The sequence below is a fragment of the Salminus brasiliensis genome, chromosome 8 (genome assembly GCF_030463535.1).
Source record: "Salminus brasiliensis chromosome 8, fSalBra1.hap2, whole genome shotgun sequence".
Classification (NCBI taxonomy): Eukaryota; Metazoa; Chordata; class Actinopteri; order Characiformes; family Bryconidae; genus Salminus; species Salminus brasiliensis.
Window position 1 is genome coordinate 12,885,952 of NC_132885.1, and position 25,318 is coordinate 12,911,269.

At 42.8% G+C, this 25,318-nt stretch overlaps 1 protein-coding gene across 6 annotated transcripts in view; it reads left to right on the forward strand.

Moving 5' to 3' along the window:
- Positions 1–25,318, forward strand: part of pard3bb (par-3 family cell polarity regulator beta b) — a 297,029-nt gene that overhangs the window by 213,962 nt on the left and 57,749 nt on the right. For all 6 annotated transcript variants that reach the window (XM_072685655.1, XM_072685657.1, XM_072685659.1 and 3 more), the window contains 2 exons: positions 18,942–19,058; positions 20,639–20,920. In XM_072685655.1, the coding sequence (XP_072541756.1) occupies positions 18,942–19,058; positions 20,639–20,920 (399 nt within the window). The remainder of the gene's footprint in view (positions 1–18,941; positions 19,059–20,638; positions 20,921–25,318) is intronic.

Below are 25,318 nucleotides of genomic sequence, written 5' to 3' on the forward strand. Positions count from 1 at the left end.
GTTACAATCCAAACTAATGAGCATCAAGAAGACTGCAGAACAGCTCATCGTGTTCATAGCGGAACACGAGAGCTTATATGAACAGCAGCAGAACACTGACTATAAAGATGCAGAGGTTTAAGAAAATATGTGGCAGGGCAGAGCTGAAAGGCTTTAGGCGATGGTGGTCAGCACTTTACAGCCACTTTTGTGGCTGTTGTTTGTTTGTTTGTTTGTGTCATGTCCACAAAGACATGCAAACTATATCTTTCCATTGCTGATGAACACTCATCTGGATGATGGAAATTAAAGAGTGCAAAAGCGGACAGGGAGCAGAGAAAAACAATGAATGGAAATGCAAGACTTTCTTTTTGTCTGAAAAAAGTACTTGGTCTGAATAGGCCTTGGTTATGAAATAATCTAAAATAGAGTAATTGGGGATAACACAAAAATAGTTAAGAATGTCTGTTTAATTCCTAAGATGTAAAATGAGCCATGTCCGTTCAGTATATCAGAGAAACCATGCCCTTCCCTACTTTTAGAATAGTGTGAATAGCATGTAGGTTAGAGAGGCAAAAAACCTGAGTATACGTGTTCCTCTCAGGGACTGAAAAGTGTGTGTGTGTGTGTGTGTGTGTGTGTGTGTGTGTGTGTGTGTGTGTGTGTGTGTGTGTGTGTGTGTGTGTGTGTGTGTGTGTGTGTGTGTGTAGATGTGTGTGGTTCATTATGTGCACAACCGATTGTATCTCTAAAGGTCGAGGCAGAGATGCTGATTTATTAGCGTATTAACTTATAAGGGTTGTTTTGCAGACTAGATCAAGTGATCTGAAGATTCAAGGAAGGATGGGTCCAATATTAAGAGATGTATGGAGCGCAGATATTTTGTTACCATGTTTTTGATTCCGCAGATTTGCTTTAATCAATGTTGGAAAGAAAAGCGTGGTCATATGCAGCGGTCATGTGATGAACTGACTCTAATAATCTAATTTTGTGAGGTTGTTTTCTTGCAGTCTCTGATCTATAGTTATGATTAACAAAGCAGATCTTTGATAAGGTAATTTGGAAAAGGATACGGGCGGTTATAAATCACAGAAGTAGGCTGAATTACTTCTGTGTGTTATTCACAGCCTCTTTTTTGTGCCATGACCTACCTCTTCCCTCTATTAGTTTCCAGGCTTTGCTTTGCTTTAATGTCTTTGGAGTGGAGGATGATTATGGTAGAGGATGACAGTGTAATTTGCGCTATTACGGGTCTCTGTGGCTAATGTTAACACTGCGCGCAGTGTGCTAATGAACAGGACAGATTAGTGGAGCTCTGTGTGTAAGTATGATTACGCCCTGCGCCTCATGAGCTTTACCTCCACGTTCGGCTTAATGGCTGAGTCTGGGCTCACTCAGTGACCATGTCCTCAGCTGCACAGGAAAAAAAGTTCCTAGCCTCGATTCAGGCCTCTCTAGAAGATGCAGTAGTTTGTGTGGAGATCTCACAATGAGGTTCTTAGCCTGACTGACTTCCTCAGTGTGGTCAAGCTTTTGTTCTTGGAAGAGTTTGTTTGTCTTATGCATCCATTCATTCTTTATCCATCATCTCTAGGAGCCCAAAGCACAGTTGCATCTTCGCTTTTGGATAAATAAAAAAAAAAAAAAATCCTGACCCAGGTTATCATAGATCACATGGGTGTTTTGGAATTGCCAGAACTTCATTTCTCTTCTTAGCTGCTCAGGTCGGTTTACATTCCTCAGTCAGTCAGAAGACAGTCCCAACCAAATGAATTATAGATCTCCTTCTCCTACTGGACAGATTCCGCAAATCATTCTCTTTTGTGGAGGCTATACCGCTACGCTCTGTCAGTCAAGTGTCAGATGATGGAAAGAAAAAATTTCATTTTGAACTAGGCGGAGACATGTGCATGAATATTTATGAGATGATAAACCTCATTGGTCCTAGCGTTTTCTTCTTCTCCTGTCATCTCTGTAATCTTTAGGTCACTTGTCATTTAGCAGCAATTGCTTCAGTGAGGCAAGGCTGTCTTCCATATCTGAAATCAGGGTCCGAGAGCCTCTGTGTAGTCCCGTCTTTCTCCAAAGCAACTCCATGAATGTTCTCCGGGGTTCCTCAAGGTCAAGTCGACAGTAGGAGCGAGCGAGAAGGATGGAAGAGAACGGGGAGAAGTTCTTCTGAAGTTAACAGTTGCTCCAGAGAGTCTGATGCTGAACAGAAAAGCAGTTTGCGGAGTCCCGGGCAGAGGGAAGGCATTCTGTTCTGCAGTCTGTTGTGTTGTCTTTCCAGCCTCGTCCTTCTGCTCCACACCACTTTCCTGCATGGGGCTGACTAGGGTTTCTTCTGCTCCTTCTGTTTTCTCTCACTCCTTTTCCTCCGTCCCTCATTGTCCATCAAGGCTCCGAGCAGCTTGTCTTCCGCAAACTCTCAGCCCTAGGCCTGATGGCCAGAGCAGAAGGACAGAGTCTTGCTAATGTGCGGTACCACTGCCAGCCTCTCTAGCATTCATTTTAATGTGCAGTTGTCTCCCACAGCCATCCGGGACGGCATCTCTATATGTAATTAGCAGGCTGCTTGCTTGACGAGGTGCGATGAAGCTTTAGCTCGTCAGCGCTGCAGAAAGCTGCTAATGTATGCGAGCGGTACGGCTGGTGCTGCGGCGGTGGGAGGTATGGCGTCAAGCGGGTCGCCATGGAGATGATCAGTCCAGCTGTAGAGCTGCTGTCACCACATGGCCATGTCTCCATATTTCCCCCCCACCCCACTTTAGGAGATAGATTGTCTGATCGCGATTTGACCACCTTTCTCCCCAAAGTCCACTCGTGGCGGTCTTTATGTGGGCCCTGGATCATGGGCCACTGCACTTTGGGTCCATAAGCTTCTGTTTTAGTAGAAAGAAAGGCCACGCGTGGGTCTTCGGTGGTATACTTTGTATAATCTATAGCATACACATCGGCCACCTGTCGGATAGAGCCCGGACCTGAGAGCTATTAGAGGTTGGACAAAGCCCATAATGGCGTGGTCTTCTGAGGGCTGCTAGATGAAAGGGAAGCAGTTATGTTCCATTGGAGGAAAAGGCACCCTACGCAATTACGCCCTGAATGACCGTCATCAAGCAGAGAGCTATTGATTGGCTTCCTCTGCCATTACTCTCCTAGCATACTCAAAGCAAATCTCACCCAAGATCTTTCTCTCAGGGAGGTTAAGCACCTCTTAGCTAACTTAGAAAAGCGAGAGAGACAGGAAAAGGGGGTAGGGGAGCAGGTGAACGGACAAAGACAGACAGATGCTTCCAGAAGTGGTCAGTGTGTAGATTTTTCCCTTGCGTGATTGCAATTGTGTGTACGGCACTGTTCGGTTGGACCAATTAGAGGAGGAGCGGCCTCCCTGAATTCCCGCTCGGAAGCCCTGGATCGGTTCTGGCTTCGAGGGGTCTCGACCTTCTCTGCTGCGCCCAGCATGCCTACCTTCAGCCTGGTGCCCGTCTGCCTTTGATCTGTCCGGATAAAGGTGCACTTACCTGTCCCGCCTCAGATCCGCGCAGGAAACCAGCATCAATAATTCCGTTTGATCCTCGCTGAGGATACGGGACAATAAAGGACCTCGTGGCTTTAGAGCCAGACTCTACACATGCTTTTCCACGTACTGTCTGGCCTAGAGTGAGTCTGCCTACCGTCAGCTGGGTCCTCGTCTTCCCGCTCGCTGTCTGTCATTGCATTGAAACAGATGAATGAAGGGCGGTAAAGTCCCCTGACTGAAGCATGTTGCAGAAGTCCCAAACTCACTCAGACAAACCGAGAGAGCCATATTTGAATGTGAGAGATGTTTAGCTGCTGGAAAAAGCCCTCAGGTCTGGCGTTGTGATTGGCATGGTGATATTCACATGAGAATAGAGCGCTGACTGATTAAGACGCCATGCTGCACTAACTCACTGAGAGACGCTAATATTAATGAATGGGGTTTGTATGTGTGTGTATTGGTGTGTGTATATGCATGCTTGAGAGTGAGAGTGAAATCCAGGTCAAGTCCCAGACTCCAGAATGGCTTTGTTGTTGTGCTGTCCTGTACCCTGGGGGTCTCTCTGTCTGTGTGAATGCGAGCAGCCTGTTTAATTGCGTTTCCTGTCAAATGCAAAGAATCTGCTATTGAAGTGCAAAATTACTGGAAATGAGACACAAAAAAAACATACTGTAAATGTTCTGCGCTTTACAGAGACCTCAGCTTCAACGTAAAACCAGTGCCCACCTATTGTATTTGATCAGTGTCGCAGTGATTATTAGGGCAGTGTTAGCTGAGCGTTGTCAGAGCGTTTGCTTTAATGATGGTCCTCCTAATAGAGCAGCTCATTGTGCTATAATTACGGAGCCAGTGATGTGGGGCGGAGTCCACTGACACTGAAAAGAAGAGAAAGAGGCCTTTTATAGTCTTATTTATGTCTCTTTCTCTTTCTCTCTCTCCCATACACATGCACATGCATACATACACACATTTTAGTAAGAGTGGCCCTTGGCATCTGCAACCCCCACGCTGGGGCCTCCAGTGCCACTCAACTGGATAAATCCCCCAAAAGCTAAGTCTATTTGTGTGTGTGTGTGTGTGTGTGTGTGTGTGTGTGTGTGTGTGTGTGTGTGAACAGATTTTCTCTTTTCTCTCCATCCTTGCTTCTGTCTTTCTTGGTCTTTAAGAGACACATGTGTGGAACTTCCTAAAGCCCTTAGTTCTTTTCATGAAGTGGTGTCCACCTGGCCTCGCTCTGGCCCCGCTAAAGCCCTCCTCTAATCCCCCTCAATTCCTCCTCCTAAGCATACGCTCATTAGCTGGCCTCCTTTTACTTTCTGCTCTCTTTCTTCTCTTCTTTCTTCACTCTGCTCATTTTCATCTCTCGCTCTTTCTGTTCAGTGCTGCGCCTCACTTCCTCGCTTCCTCGCTTGCTGTTTCTCGTTCTGATCTTTTTCTCTCACTATTTTCCCTTTCTCGTCTCTTTTCTTGTGTTTTGCTTTATATTCACTGCACCATCTCTCACCTTCCCAATTAATCCTTTCTTTTTTGCTTGTCTTTAGTCCCGTCTTTCTCTTACTTTTTCTGTTGTTCCAATTTTTCATTTTCATTTCTTACTTCCTGTGTTTTTTTCTTTTCCTTTGTTGTTTCTCTCTTTTTTTTAATTCACTCTCTTGTTTTCTCTTGCTCTTTCCTTTTTCATCATTTACTCATGTTCTTTATTTCTTGCTTTCTTTTGCTGTTTCATTACATTTTTTCTTTTTCTCACTTCTTCATTTTGTCCATTTCTCTTTTTCATTCTTTTCCCTTTTTTAATCAATTTATTTAATTTTCGTTCATTTTTTTTTCCTTTATTTCTATTCACTCTCTCACCATGACTCAGCTGTGTGTATGTGTGTGTTTGAAGGTTGTTCTCAGTGTGTTTGAATGGTGGATGGTTTGAATTGACTCTGGATGTTATGTTATAATGGCTGGTTCCTCACGTTTGGGGAGGCTCATGTTTGATAAATGTTACAGAAGCTTTAATAAATTTATAATAAACAGAATTTATAAATCTTGGAAATGTGACCTAGCTAACAGTTCCCAGTAGGTCTGGGTAATTAATTGAAAGTTGAAAGTAATTGAAAACGACATCTCTAATCAACGTGATCAGGATCATGGAGGAGCAAGTCAAGCAGCTTATGTAATCAGTCAATAATCGTAACCGAGGTAAAATGTTCAAGTAATCGTGATACTGATTTGAGGTCATATCCCCAGCACTATTCCAAGTTCTCATTGGTGACCTGCCTCAGGCCTTACTTGTTAATCAAGGACCTTTCTTTTTCATTCTTTCCTCTTTTTTTTTTTTTTTTTGCCTTTTTCACCACTAATTTATTTTTGTTTTTTTTACTCTTACATTTATTTATTTATTTATTCATTCATTCATTCATCCTCACTCACACTATGAATCAGGTGTGTGTGTATGTGTGAATGGTGGATGGTGAATCAGTTTGACTCTGGATGTTATAATGGTAGGTTCCCCACTCACCGTGCCCCCTGCTCTCCTGCCTCCTGCCTGGCTTGCCTCACAACAGATGGGCTGGCAGTACTGGATCTGGATATCTGGATCTCTCTCTGTTTTTCTCGCTGTCTGTTCTGGACCTGGGATGCCATTAAGCCACCCCTGCCCTGCTCCCCTTAGCTTTCATCATCATTATCCAGCAGACCTGGAGAGCTGTACCCCCCACCACCACCCTCTGCAGCACACCAGCCAAATGGAGAGGGCGTAATTACAGCCATTTTAGTTTTGATAATAATAAGATCTGTGCTAGCGATGGAGGTGTGGGCTGAAGATGCCGCCTCCTCTGCTGACCTGAGACCACTTTTACAGTGTCCGTAATTAACCCTTAGAGTTAGGACTGTCATTTTGCCATACTGTTAGAATGCAATAATGTAATTCAATAATGAATTACGTAGTTCTGAAATGAGTTACATTGACATGTAGTTTATTTTATGTTCTCTTTTTCCTTTTGTTGATGTTAAGAAATACCAAAAAAATAAAAAACAAAACTTGAAGTTTTTAAAAGAAAAGCGGCTTTGGATACAGTGGAAAAAGCCTAGTCACTCCTGAACCTTATTCCCGGGTGAGAAACGACTGAAGCAACTGAATGGAAGATCATAGGGCTCAAGAGGTAAAGTGAATGCAGATGAGGTCAGAGATATGGCTCAGAGTCGTGTGATGCAAAGCTTTAAAAACTTTCAACAGGTGGTTTGACATTTGCACCCAGGATTTGCGGGAAATTCAGGAAGTGTGAAATTCAGTTGCACTTTATTTAAAAAAAAAAAATAAATAAATAATAATAATAATATTTTGGGCGCCAATTTGTGGCCAAGGAGTTCTATATTCACACTAGCCCACAGCACTTCCGACACCTATCAGGCTTCTCTAGACCTTCTGTGGCATGCTTGAAACGTTTTATTTTTTTTTAGAAGATATTGCAAGATTGATTGTGCAATTTTTTTCCCTTCTTCATTCTTTTTCGTTATCACGTTCCACTATTGTGTGTGTTCATGTTCTGTCCCCTTCAAGTGCAAGTGTAGTCACGTAACTCCGCCCCATCCAACCTGGGACATGGAAACAACATGGAGGAGCAAGTCGAGCAGTTTATATAAACTTCAATACATCGTGATACTGATTTGAGGTCATATCACCAGATATTGATATAAGTGTTGGGACCTCTTGACTAACCTAAACCTTTCTGCAGGTCCTTGAGAGTCAAGGGGCTTTTTTATTAGATTTTCTTACAGCATATGAACATTTTCTTGGTCTTTCAGCTCTCGTCTTGACCCTCCACAGTTCCCCTGAACTGCCATTTCTTAGCCGTCAGCACTGCAAGAAGAAACTGCAAGCTGGAAAACGCTTGGCTTTCTTTTTATAGCCTTCCCTTACCTTGTGGGCATCGATTACTTTCATTTTTCTCATCTTAAGTGAATTTAATAGAGGATTAAGCCCTTGTGTGATCAATGTTACAAGGTTTAAAAAGTCATGGAATTTCTATTTATAAATTTGGTTTAGTTGACAGGGCTGGGCAATTCATCGAAAATAAACCGAAACCTGCATTCAGAATCTCGCCCATGCCGGTTATTTTGAGCTTTCCATCCAGTCTGCGACCTGAGAAGCAACATGGAGGAGAACTTAAACACGAGCCAGCTGAGGAGCTTATTTAATCTTTCATTAATCAAAATCGAGGTAAAATGTTCAATTACTCGTTAAATTGATGTAAGGTCATTTAAGGTTTGCTGTGTTTACTGCTTCTCAATTGGTAAGCGACCCGATGTTGGACCTACAGTAGAGCCAGAGCTACGACAGGGCGGGGCAAGTAGACAGACTAGACTCCGAAGCTGTTTTCACATATAAACTTTGGAAAATGTCCGGAGAATCAGTTGTCCTTTCACACATCTAACGTACAGGCAGAGGTTTTCCGTGTCAGACACATTCTCACTACAGGAAATGTCCCTCCACTTTGTTTAGGCAAGGGGTGGCACCTACGTAGAGTGTGCATGAAGGCTCGGCATGATCCAGTGTGAATTGGCTCTTGACATGGGCTCACTCGGACATTACCTAGACTTTGTACTAGGGCCTTGGAGGGATGAAGTCAGAGTAATGACCAGTGCATATAGTTCAGAAGTTTGTGTTCACAGATACAGCTCCTCCGGGTAAACGTTCTGGGTTACCATGTGTGTCTGGAAGGGGCTTGTGTGTGTGTGTGTGTGTGTGTGTGTGTGTGTGTGTGTGTGTGTGTGTAAGTGAATGTGCTTCTCTCTTTCTCTCTTTTTCCGGCTGTCTGAAAGAAAGAAAAATAGCCATGTTTCAGGCTTTAGAATGAGAATGAGATTTTCATTAAAAGTTATCTTCTCCACATTCCTGCTCGTCTCCAGTGCAACTCTGCTCTAATAATCATGAATTAAATACAGAATAACCGAATTAAAGGAGAGGAAGATTAAATGGCAGGTCTCTTCTGTGTTCCAGGACTTTATGGTGGTTTTAATGCTGCTCTTTTCTCTATAGTTTCCTCTACGTCTGTTCTTCTGCATATTCAGAATAATAACATTGACTGTAGTAGTTAGTGATTCAGAAATATCCACTGCTGTATAGCAGCATTATTGCCCATTAGATGTGGTGTGTATTCATGTTTTATAGACCTTTTGGGTACCGGGCATAGTTCTGTAGCTCACCTTGTCATAAGAGTTAATTTATTTATATATTTGAAGGTGAAAGTTTGGGCTGCTTTGTGTAATTGTGTGTGTGTGTGTGTGTGTGTGTGTGTGTGTGTGTGTGTGTGTGTGTGTGTGTGTGTGTGGCGGCCTCCCTGTGGCACAGATGGGTGTGTGTGTGTGTGTGTGTGTCTCAGAGACGACTATGTGTTTTATGCAAATGAGCGGAGGAACATGCAGTGCTGTGCCGTGTCTGCTCGCCTGTTGAATATTCAGCATTCACCCGCCTGCTTTCTCTAATTACTGAAGAGTATGCTAATGAATTCATCAGAATCAGCTGCTAATTGGCCGTTTGAACAACCCCGGCTCCTTCAGAACGCGCCTCTCTGCCAATCAGAACACTCTGCATCGTTCGATGACTCTCCATTGTCTATCCATCGCATTGATATGTTTCAAGTGTTTTTCTAGCCCAATTATTGTACGCTTTCACAGCCCCCCTTCTCCCCCCCCGCCCCCCCCAAAATGGCTTCATATCCGTTGGCACCTTTACAAGTGAACAGTTTGACTTGTCATGAATGTTAAGTCGCTGAAGTGGGTATTTTTGAGCCCGAGAGAAGGTGCTTAGCCTGGCTCTGTCTGGCTCCGTCTCCTGATTGGCCTGCTTCGTTTCTACAACTGCCACCTATTAAGCTGCTATGGAAACAGCTCTCATTATTTCAGCTGTGCCCCGTCGGGAGCAGTGGACAGTCGCAAAGGTCAATGCTGTGACATCACCCGGGCCGGGGCTAATCTCATTTGGGCTCTGAATCCTGCAGCAATCTGACTCCTCTGTCAGAGAAACACTGATGAAAAGAAGACAGAAAGAGAGAGAGATAGGTGGGGAGAGAGGGAGGGGGGGTGCTGAAAAGAAAAGAAATTTCAATTTCCTTGCTGCTTATTTGTCGTTCTAACACAAGTGAAGAACACAAAGAGGCCCAAGAACATATTGGCTAACTGCTTTTCCTCTCTTTTATCTTCTGTCCCCTGCTGAACATGTTCAGGAGCATCTTTGTGAATGCAAGACAGTATGTTTGGTGGTGGTTTTTGTTTTTTTTTTCCTCCCCTCCTTTCCCTGTTGTGTGTGTGTGTGTGTGTGTGTGTGTGTGTGTGTGTGTGTGTGTGTTCGTCTCAGTGGAATAGTGTGTAATGAATATGGAGAGGCTGCGGGGAGAGCTAATTAAAGCAGGCAGACTTTGCGCTGGTCTGCAGGTGTCCTGTAACCGTGCTCCTCCCCAGCATAAACACACACACACACACACACACACACACACACATTCAGCTTAGTTTTAGTGACAAGGCAAATAAACATCTGAATAATGTAATGGTATGAGAGATTGTCATTCTTTTGAGGTGTGGGTGTGTGTATGTATGTGTGTGTGTGTGGGTGTGTGTATGTATGTGTATATATATATATATATATATATATATGTGTGTGTGTGTGTGTGTTTGATATACTAGTATATAAGGTTTGTAATATTTATTTTTTGCCTGATATATTTTTATATAAATATATTTATTTATTTATTTATTTTTTTTATTTAGTATATTATATTCACTATGATTCTATTTTTAAAAGCAGTAAAAAGGGAAAAATATTCAGGGAGTGGGGGGGGGGGAGTACATCATCTAGATATGATCAGTCGATACGTTGGTTAGAAGAATCCTGGTTTGACTTCTCTGTGAACCCCAGTTACTGTATGGATATGTTCCGCCAGCAGCTCACCTGATTTACTCGACTTTAATGAAGTGTAGGCCAATGCCAGTATCTCGTTTTCCATGTGCAGTTATATGTGAAAGCGTTCACTCCCACGTGAATAAATCTATAGAGGCATGAGCTCAAATGGGAATTTTATGCAGGTTATACAGGATAAGTTGAACATCCTGATACAAAGTAATACTTAAATGTGCCTTACCCTTTTCTCCCACACAAGGAGGACGTTACCTTATTTACATTAGGAAATTAATTTAGAGTTTGAATTGTAAAATGCTCTCGTATATCTAGTATGAAATTAAAATGTGTTTTTTGGAGGTGAGGAATTGAAGTATGGGGCCCACATACTGAAATTGAGGGGTTTTAGGTGTTTTAATTGAGGGCCCAAAGTCTTGCCATCTTGCCAACAGTTATAAAATGTGTGAGGTGTGGATCTGCGTGGATCTGCCTTACAGGAGGGGACAGTATTTATATAGGTAGAGTTACACATGCAGATTTTCTGCTTTACTAGAGGTAAATAAATACACCATCAAAAAGCAGTTTAAAATATTAAGTAAATCTACTCATCAGTCTGATACAGATCAATTTCTCATTTATTTATTTATTTATTAAGCAGTGAGCGTCTGATGCGGTAAGATTCAGATATCATCATGCATCCCAAATATGGAAGGGTAAATATAAATACTGGGCTTCCTGGAGGAGAGGTTATAAGATGTGTCAGCTAACACACTCTTACACCAAAACAAATAACCACGTACTGGCCAGACACACAGGTTTAGCTCCGTGTTGTATTAATTGTCTCACTGATTGATTGAAGCAGCTCACGCATCACGTTTCTGGCAGCTTTGTGTAGTTTAGTACGCCTCTTCCATTGTCTAATTGTTTCTCCATTTTGTCCTGCAGTTTAAAGATTAATTTGAGCATCCTCTCACCCCACATACCATTACATTCACATCACACACCCATTCATCAGTCCGGCTAAGAGGGCTGCTGGAGGGAGCCCCCCTGTCCTCCTGTGTGTGTGTGTGTACGTGTACATGCGCATACAGTAGGGGGTTTGGAACCTCACCCTGCCAGCTTGTTCTTCTCCGTAGGTTGGAGGCTCTCCTTTTCATGGCCGTGGAACCCCAGGGTTTCTGAGTGTGGGGAAGAGAGCGGAGAGGAAGAGAGTTGGGGGGGGGGAGAGATAAGAGCTCCCTCTCATCTGCACTTCACAGAAAGAGAGGAGAGGGGAAAGCGAGAGAGAAATAAAGAGTGATTTCCCCCTCTTTTCTTTTCTTCCCCTAAGAAGAGAGATCTTTGCAGGATATAGATTTGCCTAGAGCAGAAAGAGAGAGAGAGAGAGAATCACAAGACTTCATTGCTCTTGCCTGCTGGATACACGACACATCTGTGACTGTGTCATAAAGTTATTATACAGCCGGGATGATGGAGAGATTCAGTCAGAGAGACAGGAAGAATGAACAGAGGAAAGAAAGGTGAGTTTGTCCTGGAGAAATGTATGTAGAAAGCAAGTGTGTGTGTGTGTGTGTGTGTGTGTGTGTGTGTGTGTGTGTGTGTGTGTGTGTGTGTGTGTGTGTGTGTGTGAGAGAGAGAGAGAGAGAGTGTGAGTGAGGGATAATAAGTCCAGTCTGGGGCCTCTGTGGGCCAACAACTCCTGTAGAGCTGAGCTCAGGCGGGGAGTGATGTGAGGAATTTAACACCCCTCTACAATCAGCTGCTCCACTTGACTCCTCTGTTAGTCGGTTTTACAGATAATCATGCCAGTCCATTACAGTCCGCAGCGTAACGAGCCGCCGAGTGGATTAGTGACACATAAAAGAGCTCACAGGATGACCACAACTGTATAGCTCAGTATGGGAGTATAAACAGGACACACACACACACACACACACACACACGGTCATATACCTGCTCTTTCCATCTCCATCTACCTCTCTCTATCTCTACCTCTCTCTATCTCTATCTCTATCTCTCTCTATCTCTATCTTATTCTCTTATTCTTACTCTCGCTCACTCCTCTCTCTCACGCTCGCTCTAAACGCATCTGTCTTCTTCTCACTCTTAGAGTATCTCTCTCGCTCTCTCTCTGTATCTCTCTTCCTGTCTCTCTCTTCCGTTGATACCACCTCTCACTACGCCCTCCCTCTTTTGGCTTTCTTGGCATGAATTGTAATTTAAAAACTGTTGCCAAAGCAAAAAATAGAAAGATTAATATTAAAACTGATCAAATGTATTGAGTGGGTTAAAGGGGGGGGGGGCAGTAATACAGTTGTAGTAGTTATGTGACTTGCATGGTTTAATGTAGTGTATGGCTCTGAGAGGCTCTGAAAGCTGTGTATTTATCTGATAAGAGGACACAGTCTGGAATCTCTCAGATCCGTCAGATCTTTCATTATTTACACCTGATAAACTGATGAAGCGGCTTTAAATGAGTGTAGTAGCGTCTCTCTGTCTCTCTCAATTTAATTCATTTAAATTTTCTCTCAATTCAGTTGTAAGCTACAGGTTACAGGTTTCAAAGGTTCAAACAATTAACATCTAAAACTTCAATAAAAAAGTGTGTTTTCAGTGTGTAGTAGTCTCTCTAAGTGTATGTTTTTCTGATCATGTTTAATAAAGGAGGGTGGAAAGTTAAGTCTAGGTCTCTCGGCCTCTGATCCACTCTCTTTCTGTAGCTCTCACTTTCTCTCCCTGTGTAACCCCCCCTCTTTCTGTCTTCCCCCATTCTCTCTCTCTCTCTCTCTCTCTCTCTCGCTCTCTCTTTATCGCTGACTTTCCCCCTTTTTCTGCTTCCTTTTTATTATTCTCTTTCTCTCTGTATCTCTTTCTCTCTCCCCCTCTCTCTGTATCTCTCTCTCTCTCTCTCTCTCTCTCTCTCTCTCTCTCTCTCTCTCTCTCTCTCTCTCTCTGGTTAACTGACAGTGTGTGTAATGGTGTTTGAAGGTTTTGCTCTGAAGCGCTGAAGCTGGCGGCAGGGCCTCTTGTGACAGCCTAATTATTGCCTTTATTTATCCATTTGCTCGACTTCGCTCAGCCTCCATTTTTGATAGCAGCCGCTCCTCGGGCTCTGGGCTTAGTGTCAGAGAGTTTGTTTAAAAGAGACAGCGCTCTGTGAAGGGTACCCGGCCCAGCCTCGCGTCTCACACACTCATAATTAAGCAAACACGCTCGTCTGTGTGTGTAACGTGTCATCTTAGCTGCTGGATGTCAGCGATTGATCCTGACTTATTCATGTCAAGCCAGTTGACTTTAATGGTGTATTGTGGGGAAACGAGCGTGTTTGTTTTTTCGCATCCCGTCTGTGGCGTTATCGAGCCGAGGTGTCTCCTTGATCATGCTTGACCATGTCCTTGTGTCCGAGAGCGTGTGTACAAGTGTGCACAAGGCCATTGCCCCCAAGACCCCTTGTATTGACATGCTTATTATTGATATGCATGCTGTTTGCATGTGCTGGCTTCATTTCGGCTGCAGTCGCAGCAGTGTTTAGCAGTCAGACTGCAGATGCGCTGCTCTTAATGAGGGAGCTGAATGGGCGTGCTGTGGTCGCATGCCAAACACCACGATGAAATAGCTTCTGTCTAATGAGATAAATATAGTAATTAAGTTATGAGAGTGGTGTGGATACCCTGTGCATATGCACAGCGGAGGACAAATGGAAGGATGCTGTGTGTGTGGGTGGGTTGTGTGTGTGTGATGTGTGTCCGTGCTTATAGAATCATTGTTTTGTGTTGTGTGGAATTTAACGTGTGTGCATATGGATGATCATGCAGTGCTGATGACTGTTGTGGGGAACTTCTTACTGTCTGTATTTAAAACAATTGCACCACACATACTAAGTTGGCACAGTTACTCATGGCTGTTGAATGTGAGGAAAAATGAAGCAGCTGGCTGTTCGGAGGGCTTAGTATGTTGGCCAAAAAGTTATAATTGACAGATTGTAAAAATTAGTTCATTGGAAATCAAAATGGTGAATGCTAAAGGTGTAAAACACTCCCAGCTTATCAAATGAACCTATAACCTAAAGCTATTTCTCATGACCGTTATTTGCCTGTTTCTGTAGCTAACATAATGGCTAAAGTCTTTGCCTAGCAGACCTATATCAGAACTCCAGTGGGTTCTCCACACCCATGACTAGGTTTGGGTATCATTCACATTATATATGAGCATATATATGATGAACAGGTGTCCCAGTACTTTTGCCCATAGTGTATAAGAGCCAAATGTGTCAAAAGTATTTACATCCATTACTCAGGTAGAAGTGTAGATACTGGAAAGACTTGTATATAAGCTTTTTACTCAAGTTAAAGTGTAAAAGAAATCATTTTATTAAAATGTTAATACTGAAAATTGTTGGGATGCACTAGGTTGCCTGTTTCAGCTGCATATCTGCCCACTGAAAATGAATGCATTTTAGTAATATAAAATATATTAAAGGAGCATCTGTGTGCACTACTGAGCATTAACATGTGTTTTATGGAGGGGAAAACATGAGGAGTACTGCCTAGAAGTATTGCAATGGTGCAAAAAGTCAAAATTCAGAGGAATGTGATTAGAGGCTTTATTTATAAGCTTTATACTATATATGTTTATACTTCTCATCCAACCACAATCAAATTCGCATTTTCCAGATGGCGCAATTTATTCTGGATTTTAAAAAAAAATTTTTTAACAATGACAAGCCAGAAAGAAGACAAACTGAAATGACTCCAGTAAAGTATAAATACCATTTCTACTGAAGTAAGGTGTACTGTGTTACTTGACACCCCTAATAAGAACAAGTTGGCTTCAATATAAAATTCAGGTAAATGTAGTCTGATGGAAAGTAGTTATTACTGTATGATAGCTCTGCCCCTAAGACACACACACCCACACAGTACAGAAGTGTTTATTCATTACCTGTGTACAAACTGGGCAGGTTTAATTGTAATTTCTGTTCCTCAGATCCTGGATGAGCTGTGTATTCGCTCTGTGATTGTACTGTTTGTAGTCAAAAGAACAGCCTCCTAATTATTCCCTCACTGTGATCATTCTGGATGTGGAGCTTAACCACCACTGCAGTCGCTGTGTAATGATTCATTTGGCCACTCTCTATGGGGTCTGTGTGTGTGTGTGTGTGTGTGTGTGTGTGTGTGTGTGTGTGTGTGTGTGTGTGTGTGTGTGTGCGCGCGTGCACGCTTGTGTGAGCATGCGCGTTGTATAAAACTGCACAGTGTTAGAGAGAGAAGCTGAGATGGCACAGTGCGCTGTATGAGGGTACGGTGTCTATGAAGAACCATAAGGTGAAGTGTTCCTCCTACTGGAATGGGAAAAGTGTGTGTGTGTGTGTGTGTGTGTGTGTGTGTGTGTGAGAGAGAGAAAGAGAGAGAGAGCCAGAGCAGGGTATTAACAGTGAAGATATACACAATATGATACCACACACACAACGATACAGGCACCACTATGCCAAACTATACCACATAGAAAAGCACACCAGACAACATCACTGACATTTTCAGTTGAACAAGCTCTTGGCCAGCTGGTCATATCCTCTGGTCTCGTATCTGCTCACTCTCTTAAGTGTGTTTGGGGAAAACAGTCTCTTCCTATTGGCACTTTCAGTCAGCGCCTTGGCAGCATAGTGCTTGTTGTGAGGACGTTGTTTGGAGACGGAGGGAAGGCTGGAGAGTGATTCATCCTGTGTGAGTAAAGGGAAGCTGAATGGGAAGAAAAGTTGTGGGCAGATTTCCAGCTGCTGATAAGACCTGGACAGACTGACCTGGAGGCAGAGACGAGTGAATCAGCTCTCTGCTACAGGCCTCACTGTGTAAAGAACAGCAGTGCTGATCTGGAATCAGATTTCTGGTTCTTAGTTTACTCTGAAGTTGGAGTTAAGAGTGTGAGAAGACGTGGAGCGTGCAGTGTATTACTGGCGTTCTACTTGGTTTACATTGGAGCATTTCTATTGGTCCATTCTTCCTAAAATTGTGACACAATGTAAAGAACTGCTGCCAGATTCAAATTATAGAGATACCAGACAAAAATAGAGATACCAGTTGTTACGTGTCTCGATTGTTTTTTTTTATTTATATATGCTACATGTCCAAAAGTTTGTGGACAAACCTTTTAAAAGATGCCTTCAGCTACCTGAAGTTGCACCCGTTGCTGACACAGATGTACAAACATGCGCGCTCGGCTTGTCTAGTCCCTGTAGAGAAGTATTGCCAATAGAATAGGACTCCCTGGAGCTCATAAACATGAACCAAGCTTAATGCCAGGCATGGGCTAGAGGGGTATAAAGGCCACCAGCAAACGTGCAGTGTATAACTGGCTTTCTTCTTTATTTACATATTTATTTGATTCACACAAACAAAAAGTAAGACTGTAAGCATTAGTCTGATGTTTATTAATTATTCATTGAAGTGAGAGTGTACTGTATAACCATCATTTCAATTGCTCACGCTGTACTCTGCTTGTGTCCGCCTTTGTCAAACCCAAATAACACACTGCATGTGTCAGCCATCATCACATTCTTTTTTTATCCTCTTTCTCTTTCATTATCAGGACTGAGCCTGTAATTATGTTTGCTTGATATGTTTCGTGTAGTGAGATCTACCTGCTGAGCTGAGGAGCAGTAGACAACGAAGACTCTCACTCAGTGCTGTTCCCATGTGCATGTTATGGGAACACGCAGAGTTAACGTGTATTCAACATCCCATAATAAGTGTTGGATGTGAACATGACATTCATATTATATTCACTATATGTCCAAATGTTGTGGACACCCATTCTAATGAATGCATTTTAAGGATGCATCCATTAACATAAACTTTTGGCACCGTGCCTAATGCCAGAAGTGGACTGGAGGGGTATAAAGCCCCCAACACTGAGCTGTGGAGCAGTGGAACTGTGTTCTCTGGAATGCTGGTGCTGCTCCATCCAATACTTTTGTGATGAGTTTGGGAATGGTGATTATCCAACATCCTGACCTCACTAACACACTTATCGCTGAATGCAATCAAATTATTTTGCCCCCCTGATCTGATCTGAGTTTCCTAAAACTGAGTACAGCAATGCTCCAAAATCTAGTAGAAAGCCTTCCCTAGAGACCCTCGCTGACCCTTGCTTTTAGAAGAAAGCAAGAATAAGATTTATAGTGCATAATAATTTGGATGTGACTGAACGTGTCTGTGTGTGGATTGGCCAAACCACAAATAGAGTAAAATAGTGCAAATATTGAAATGGCAGTTAGAAAAACATTGGTTTGGTGGCTGACTTATCTGTGCACTCCAGCCACGGTACAGATCTGCTCACTTTCAGTTTAGTTTATTTTGTATTTATTCTAGTGATGCTGTTTTCTTTCCCTCCAACTTCCCTCAGAAAATGAACCAGCAGGGTTGTCTGAGTTTCAGGCTGAAACCACATTAATTAAGTCAACTGTATTGTCTTTAAGTAACTGATATTCAAGAAACAGACAGGAAGTAACAAAAGTAGGCTTCGGTTATTGCAGTTTGTTTATTTTGATCCAGAGGAATTTACACATAATGTAAACGTAATGTATATGTAAATGTGTGTGTGTGTATGTGTGTGTGTGTATATATATATATATATATATATATATATATATATATATGTATATATATATATATATATATATATATGTATATGGATAGAGAGAGAGAGAGAATACTACAACATTAAAAGAGATTGGTATTTTATCATGGTCAGCCAGTATCTCCAAAACAGCAGCTTTTCTGGAGAAGAAAAAAGTAAACATAGTGTTTCATTCTGAGATATTTTTGTTGGTGAATTCATCATAAAATGTCAGATCAACACAGTATTCATAACTGTGGGATTCAAATTTTGTCCGAAAGTGGGGGGAAAAAAGTTGATATACTATATGTAAGGGTAATGAGAGATGTAAGGGTAATTATTCCCACTATTAGGTAAGTACACGTGTGTGTGTGTGTGTGTGTGTATATATGTATATATTTATATGTGTATATGTATGTGTATATATATATATTAGTGTGAATGAGTTTGTGTGGTGTGTGTGTAGTGCTATAGGGCAAGCTTGTGACTCCTCTTGTGCTGCGTGTGAGTGTGTGTCTGTTTGAGGTGCAGTAAGATGCAGGCAGGGAGACGTGAGCTGTACAAATGGAGTTGAGTGTGTGAGGTGCTCAGTGATGCATGCTATTAGAACATTTCCGCAGACACACCCTCACTCCTGCAGCTCTCGGTCAACTGCTCTCAGTACACACAGCCTTAGGGCGCTAAGGGCGCTAGGGCGCATCAGCTCTATACCCTACTGGTATTGGTGTCACACTAGAGTACACAACAAAAAACAACCCTGATACATCGAGGAAAAAGTCTTTTCTGGAAACATTGGCTTGTGTCAGTCTTTTTTTTGTGTCTAATATAAATGTATTATATAAATTGATTGTTTGAGGTGCTGAATTTGATCAGTACCCTTGTGGCCTTCTCTTCCTGCGTGAACTCATGTAATTGATGACCAATGCTTTCTTTCTCTCTGTTGCTTAGGTTTGGAAAGAAGAAGGAAGAGAAGAGTAAAGGAGAGAGTAAGCTGAGTATGGCCAAGCAAGCTTCAGAAATGCTGAGTGAGGAAGAGCTGGAGAGAATGAAAGAGGAGCGAGAGAGGTGAGGCTACCCGTGGTCAAGCTGTTGTTTTATTTATTTTTTCTCTCCCTGCTGATCATTCTTTCTGATGACTATGGCTTGTAACGATACAGGGAGTAACCATCCCTGGTTTGTATTCATTTATGTTGTTTGTATTTATTACTTTTTTTTTTTTTTTAACACATACGTCTTTGATTTTCATTTGACAGAACATGTTAATCTCCCGTGTGTATTGCCGCATAACCTCATAATGAAAAAATATTACATTAATGTGTGTATTGTGAAACCCCACACAACACTCAAACCTTAAACGTGTAGCCTCAGTTTTCTCAGGCCTGTGAGGTTTATTAGGTGTATTAAGTGTATTCTGTGTTTGGTATCGGTTGAGGTAGTTTGAGTCAAAGCACTCCTCATCGAGAACTGTGAGACTGGATCATTGTAAGAAGTGGGTGATTTAATGAATAGGGCAGCTTGAGGAAACTGTAACCATGATTTTATTAGAATATACTATAAATAAGATATAATAAGCAAGTCATATAACCAGCAGACTAAAATAAACTGATGTTATGAGCTCTTTCTCTCTCGCCCTTTTCTCTCTTGCCACACACTCTGTCTTGTATTCTCTCTCGCTCGCTCTCTCTCTCGCTCGCTCTCTCTCTCGCTCGCTCTCGCTCTCTCTCGCTCTCTCAATTCAATTACGTTTCAATTCACGTTGGCTTTATTGGCAGGACTTTCTCAACAACAGTGTTGCCAAAGCACAACACCATTGAAGTTGAACCTTCAAAATGTGAAATTGACAGTTATAAAATGAATGACCATAATAATCATTAAATAATGATAATCAAATACATTATGATGAATTAAATAAGACAATATTAATAAGATTATAGAAAAAAATGATAGTAATCTCACATAGTATAGTAAACATCTCACTTAGTAAAGCTCTGGTAGAGCTCATTCATTGAAGTGTGTGTGAGCAGTAGTCATGTCTGCATGGTGTTCTTCTCCATATGGTCCAGGAGGGATGTTTTAAAGCTGTGTTATTAACGAAGATTGTTTATGGTCCTTTTCTGCTGTGCCATCTGAGGGTGCCTTTAAACTTCATCTCTAAAAGCTTCTCCTTCAAGTGTATTAGACCTTCACCAGAAAAAAACACTCAGCCCCAAAAAATCACCCAGAAAGGTCAGATCGAAGTGCGTAAGACTGCAGAACTACAGTAGCTCCATATGTTCTGTTTTTGAGGGGTCTGAGACTCCAGAGCTGCAGCAGAATTTGCTTTACTCCTTATGGGTGGGTTGGATGGCCCATGTCTCAAACATCAACATAACCATAATGTGTGTATAAAGTGACGTAGCTCTCATCAAGTGACGTAGCTCTCAGCGCTTACATCAATGCAGTGAGCAATCCTGACTTAATAGGTTTCTCCAGGGTTTTTTAATAGGTTTTTTTTTTTTTTTTTGTAAACACCACAACCACTGTTTTACTGTAATGCGAACAGTCCTATCAGCCGACAGAAGTGGAGGAGAATGTGTTTTGTGTAGTTGTGTGGAGGTTTCTGTTGTTCAGCTCTCTGAGCTGCTTCTTTTTCTGCTCGTCTGCAGGATTGAGGCTAAGCACCAGGAGCTGAGAGACAGGCAGGCTCGAGACCGTTTTGCTCCTCCTGATGTAGAGGATGATGATGCAGACCCTAACTACGCCCGGATCAACACCTTCAGAGAGCGCGTGAGTCCATCTCAGCCTCTTTACGGGAACCACAGCCCATCTCCCCAGCGTCCAACGCACCCCAACTCCCACAGCCCAGAGCCGTCTGCAGAAGACCCTCTCAATGGCCTTTACGCCAAGGTCAACAAAAGCAGAGGTCCACCACCACATGGAGCTGACAGGTGAGGGGTCTCCCTGCATATACACAGCTAGAGATCAACACACTCCCTTATAGAAAAATCACATGAGGGGGTAAAAATGTGGTCATATGTGAAACTGTAATATCACATGTGAACATGTGTTTTTGTGATCACATGGTTTTGCATGCGTAAGGGATGTCACAGTTCAGCTCGATTTTGTTCCTATTCTTCTCTTTTGGTTTAAGCATTAGAGTAACAGTAAATGAACAGAATGCAGCAAAGTAATGGTTAAAAAAATCTTTATTAGATTCGACATATAAAAAATGCTGATGTCACAATGCATGCATGTTTCTGGCTGAAAATCAAATACCTCCTGTTTCCCCCCAACTGCACCTATATAGAGTAAACTACAGAACTACACCTCTATAGAGTGAACTACAGAACTACACCTGTTTTCTAGACCTTTTGATCTGTTCCTCCATTTATGACCATCTGAGAATAAAGAAGAGTGCAACAAATAGCACAAGCACACACACACACACACACACACACACACACACACACACACACACACACACATACAATTACTCACACATACAATTACTCACACACTGTACCCCACAACAGTCAGGGCTGAGTTTAGCTTAAGGCACATGACACGGTTTGCCACTTCAGGTGAATAAAACCTGACTAATTTCCTCACCTGTCACACAGGTGTGATGAGGTGAGCTGTGTTTCATGCTGCATACTAATTCCCCTCCCCTCAGTCTGTGAAGTTTAGTGGGTTGATTTGCTGAAAGCCTGCTGATGCAATGCTGGAAGACATGTTGACGTAGCGTGATGAATTAGCTATACATCAGTGACGCCAGTGCTAGCACCTCCGCAGCGCCCGAACAGTCTGCTAAATGCGAGAGCCGCCGTGCTGCAAAGAGGCCGTATGATTTAATACCAGCCACTGAGAGCCATTAAAGAAGGCAAGTTATTTAGAAAGGCCAGCAATTTAGCACAGTCTGCTGCACGCAACTGTCATAAAAAAGGCCACTCAACCCTGCTGCTATCTCATGGGCCAGCGAGGTAGAGAGTCATTAATTGTTATAAGATTCTGTGCAGTGCTCAGTCTGGCAGTTCATCACGCTCTGCAGTTTTATTTTTTGGAATTATGGGAATAAATTGGCTCATATTTACCATTATGAACAATAGTGTTGGATTCGACCAGGAAAGAGCGTAGCAGTCTGAGGATCGTTGCATCGTTTACGCTCTTAAAGGAGCCATTATTAAAAAGATAAATACATCCTCCAATACATATTCAGTGCCCACCGTTTGCTGATGGCTAAATAGTCAACAGGTAAGGCTTTCAACATTATGTTCATGCTTTTAAGGCCAAAGCACACCAACTTGATGAACACAAACAAGCGTGAAGGTTCGATTGGGGGAACTTGCCTGTTTGTGTTTGTTCGCGTTGGCCCAGAAATGTTTGGTGGAATTCGACTTGTTGAATTTCTGTGTGTTCATATTTGATGTTTGGGCAGTTGGCCGTAACGGACATTTCCACACACAGCTACGCACCCACTGAAACTCAACTCACACTTTTCTGGTTACCATAGCGACTGGCTCACCGATTCCACTGTTTAGCTTTATTTATTTATTTATTTTTGCTAAGCTAAGACTTCGATAATGGCATCGTTTTAGACGATGGAAACGGAGGACTTTTGCCAAAACTTCAAAGTACACGAGACACCCCCTCTGCAGACCCATCATTGGTATTTTGCCATCTTATTTAAGAGACCTTAAATGTAACCTTTATAACAAGCTGGTGGTACTGCTCCAGTGCAAACTGTGAAGAAGATAAAATCAGGTTTTTCTTTAGCGGTTTGGAAAGTCCACCAAAGGAGTTCTGATGCGGCCGTTCAGAGACTGAATACGGCTCACAGCAGCAGCCTAACACCAGGTGACATCTGCCTGGAAAGACACTGAGATGTGAATCCAGACAGCTCTAAAATGATCAGACGATCGCTGAGTTCAGTGGCTAAACTCACAGAGGAGCCTCCGTGAAAGAGGGGTTTACTCCAGGACCCTGTGTAAATGTAATCTCATCTGAATTTAATCCTGTCTAAACAAAGAGGTCTTAATCATTCCCCTTTTTCTAATGATGCAGATCTGCTGTTTTGTTGGCTGGTGTTTGACTGGTTTGTAACAGTCATTTTTCAGAACCTTCTAAAACAGCTGCTAACATTAGACTGTTTGGTTGGTGTGCTCTGGTGTTCTTTTGTCCATGTTTATAGATCACAGGATGTCTCACAATGCCAGAATCCACATAAGCAAGTTTTTTATTGGGTGACATATCAGCTCAACGTGGTTTGAGTCAGGCGTTTAATACTTAAGTTTGACCTAAACACTATATTAGCCGTGTAGCTCCAGTGCCAAACTGAAAAAGCAAGCTTTAGACACCCACCATATCTTAGCTGATCAAGGGGAAAACTGTGTAAATCTGATTTCACGCCAAACTATTCCTTCAAGCATGACGACTCATTTCTCTCCAGCTCTGAGAGACGCTCTCCTGCTGAATTTATTTCCAGCCCTGACCTGACAGACTTGATCCTGCTAATCAGAGTATGCAGGAGCATCTGAATCCTGGAACAAGGTGCATTAGTGTAGGCGTATTGGCATAAGCAGACTCTGCAGGGGGCCATCCTGCCAGCAGCAGGGCTGGAGATATGTGATCTGAAACTCATGACCTTAGGTTGCCTCAAACACCTGTTGAAGAACATGTAGTTTTGGCGGGCTGGGTTTTTCCGCCCTCCATAAAACTGGAAACCCTGCTCAGGTGATTTATCTGGAATCAGTGGTGGTCCATCAGCCTGTTGCTGTGACGTGGATACAGTTTCAGGACAGTTTCAGGCGGTTTTTCAACCTTGCACCAGCTGACCTTTTGAAGGTGGAAATGCTTCAAGGTTTACAGTATCTTCCTGTAAGCACTGCTTCCAAGATTAACTATTAGCATTTGTTAAGTAGGTTGTCAGCTTGTTTGAAAAAGTGTTAGTAATCTATAAGATTTTGGGGGGCATCTGATCAGAACAGTAGGTTGTTTAGACTGCCCTGTGTTTTGATAGTGGTGTTGCCATTTATTTTTTCTGGAGATGTTGTACAGTTTATTCAACCACAAGTGACTTCAGCTATTACCATGGTGTCAATCAGTGACCAACACAGATGAATTTAGTCAATTATGCATCATTAGTATTCAGTAAAGTATAGCTGGTAGTATCAGGTGAGTATCAGAAACCACATACTACATATTTGGTGAGCACCAGATACTTTCTAGTAAATACTATCTGCCATTCATTTAACGATATCTGGTGCTCACTTACAGACACTGGATTTTTACACAGTGTCCCTTCGGGTGCTTTATAGCAGAGAGCCCTCTGAAAAAGCCCTGTGTTTGTGAGCTGTGTGCCCTACGACTAACATCAGACATTGCTTGAGTTTGTGTCTTAATTGTGGTTAAACTCTGTGGCCTTCCGGCAGGTTCCAGGTTCTTAATTTTTACTCCTGTAACTTGATCACTATTAAGATGATATTACGATTCAGTGCTGTTGCACATATGTGGGCACTGAATACGAAGCCCTCCCCCACCCCCAGCCTCCCTTCATTAGCAAATGTATGTGACCAGGCCTTTGCAGCCTCTCCACTCTCATTCTCCGAGCTGGACGCTACTGGGCCCAGCCTGTGCCCACAAAGCCTTTCTTTTATTCTCCTCTGCGAGCACTCTGCGGCCAGCCGCTCCACCTCACAGCCCTTGTTTTCTGCCTCTCCATCTTCCCTTTCATCTAAGAGCCAGGGCTGAAGAGCGGGCGATCTGGAGGGCGTGCAGGTTGAAAAGAGCGGGGCTCTTGAGGCTCTTCTCGTGTGGGAAAGAGCGAGAGACTGGGGCCAAACCCCTCAGCTGTGGACGCCGGGAGGGGGGCTGAGAGGTAGCAGCCCTCGAGTGCTCCACCGGGCTTTTTTTTCCTGGAATAAAAAAAGTACTCGAACAACCACGGGCCTCCTGAGCGTTGCTCTGCTCCAATTAAAAACTAATCATTCTTCCCCCAGAGAGAGAAGCCTGGGAGATGAAGTGGAGAAGGGGTGGGGGTGGGTGGGAAGGTTGTTTTTGTACAGGGTGACTTGGGAAGAAGGGGAAAAAGAGAGAGAGAGAACCTGTGGTGTTCCATCTCTGCAGACCCTCCGGTTGGAAAGGAATAAAGCGAAATGGAAAAATCCACATGATGAGAGAGAAAACCATGGGTCTCACTCTAGCCCTCTATAGCAAGTGGTTGTGTTCTGTACATGCCTATGAACAATAACCCCCACGCTACCCTGAGCAAACTCAACAACACCATCAGCCAGCCAGCGGGTTCAACGCTGTACGCAGCACAGATCCATCAACCGCCGCTCGGCAGGTCA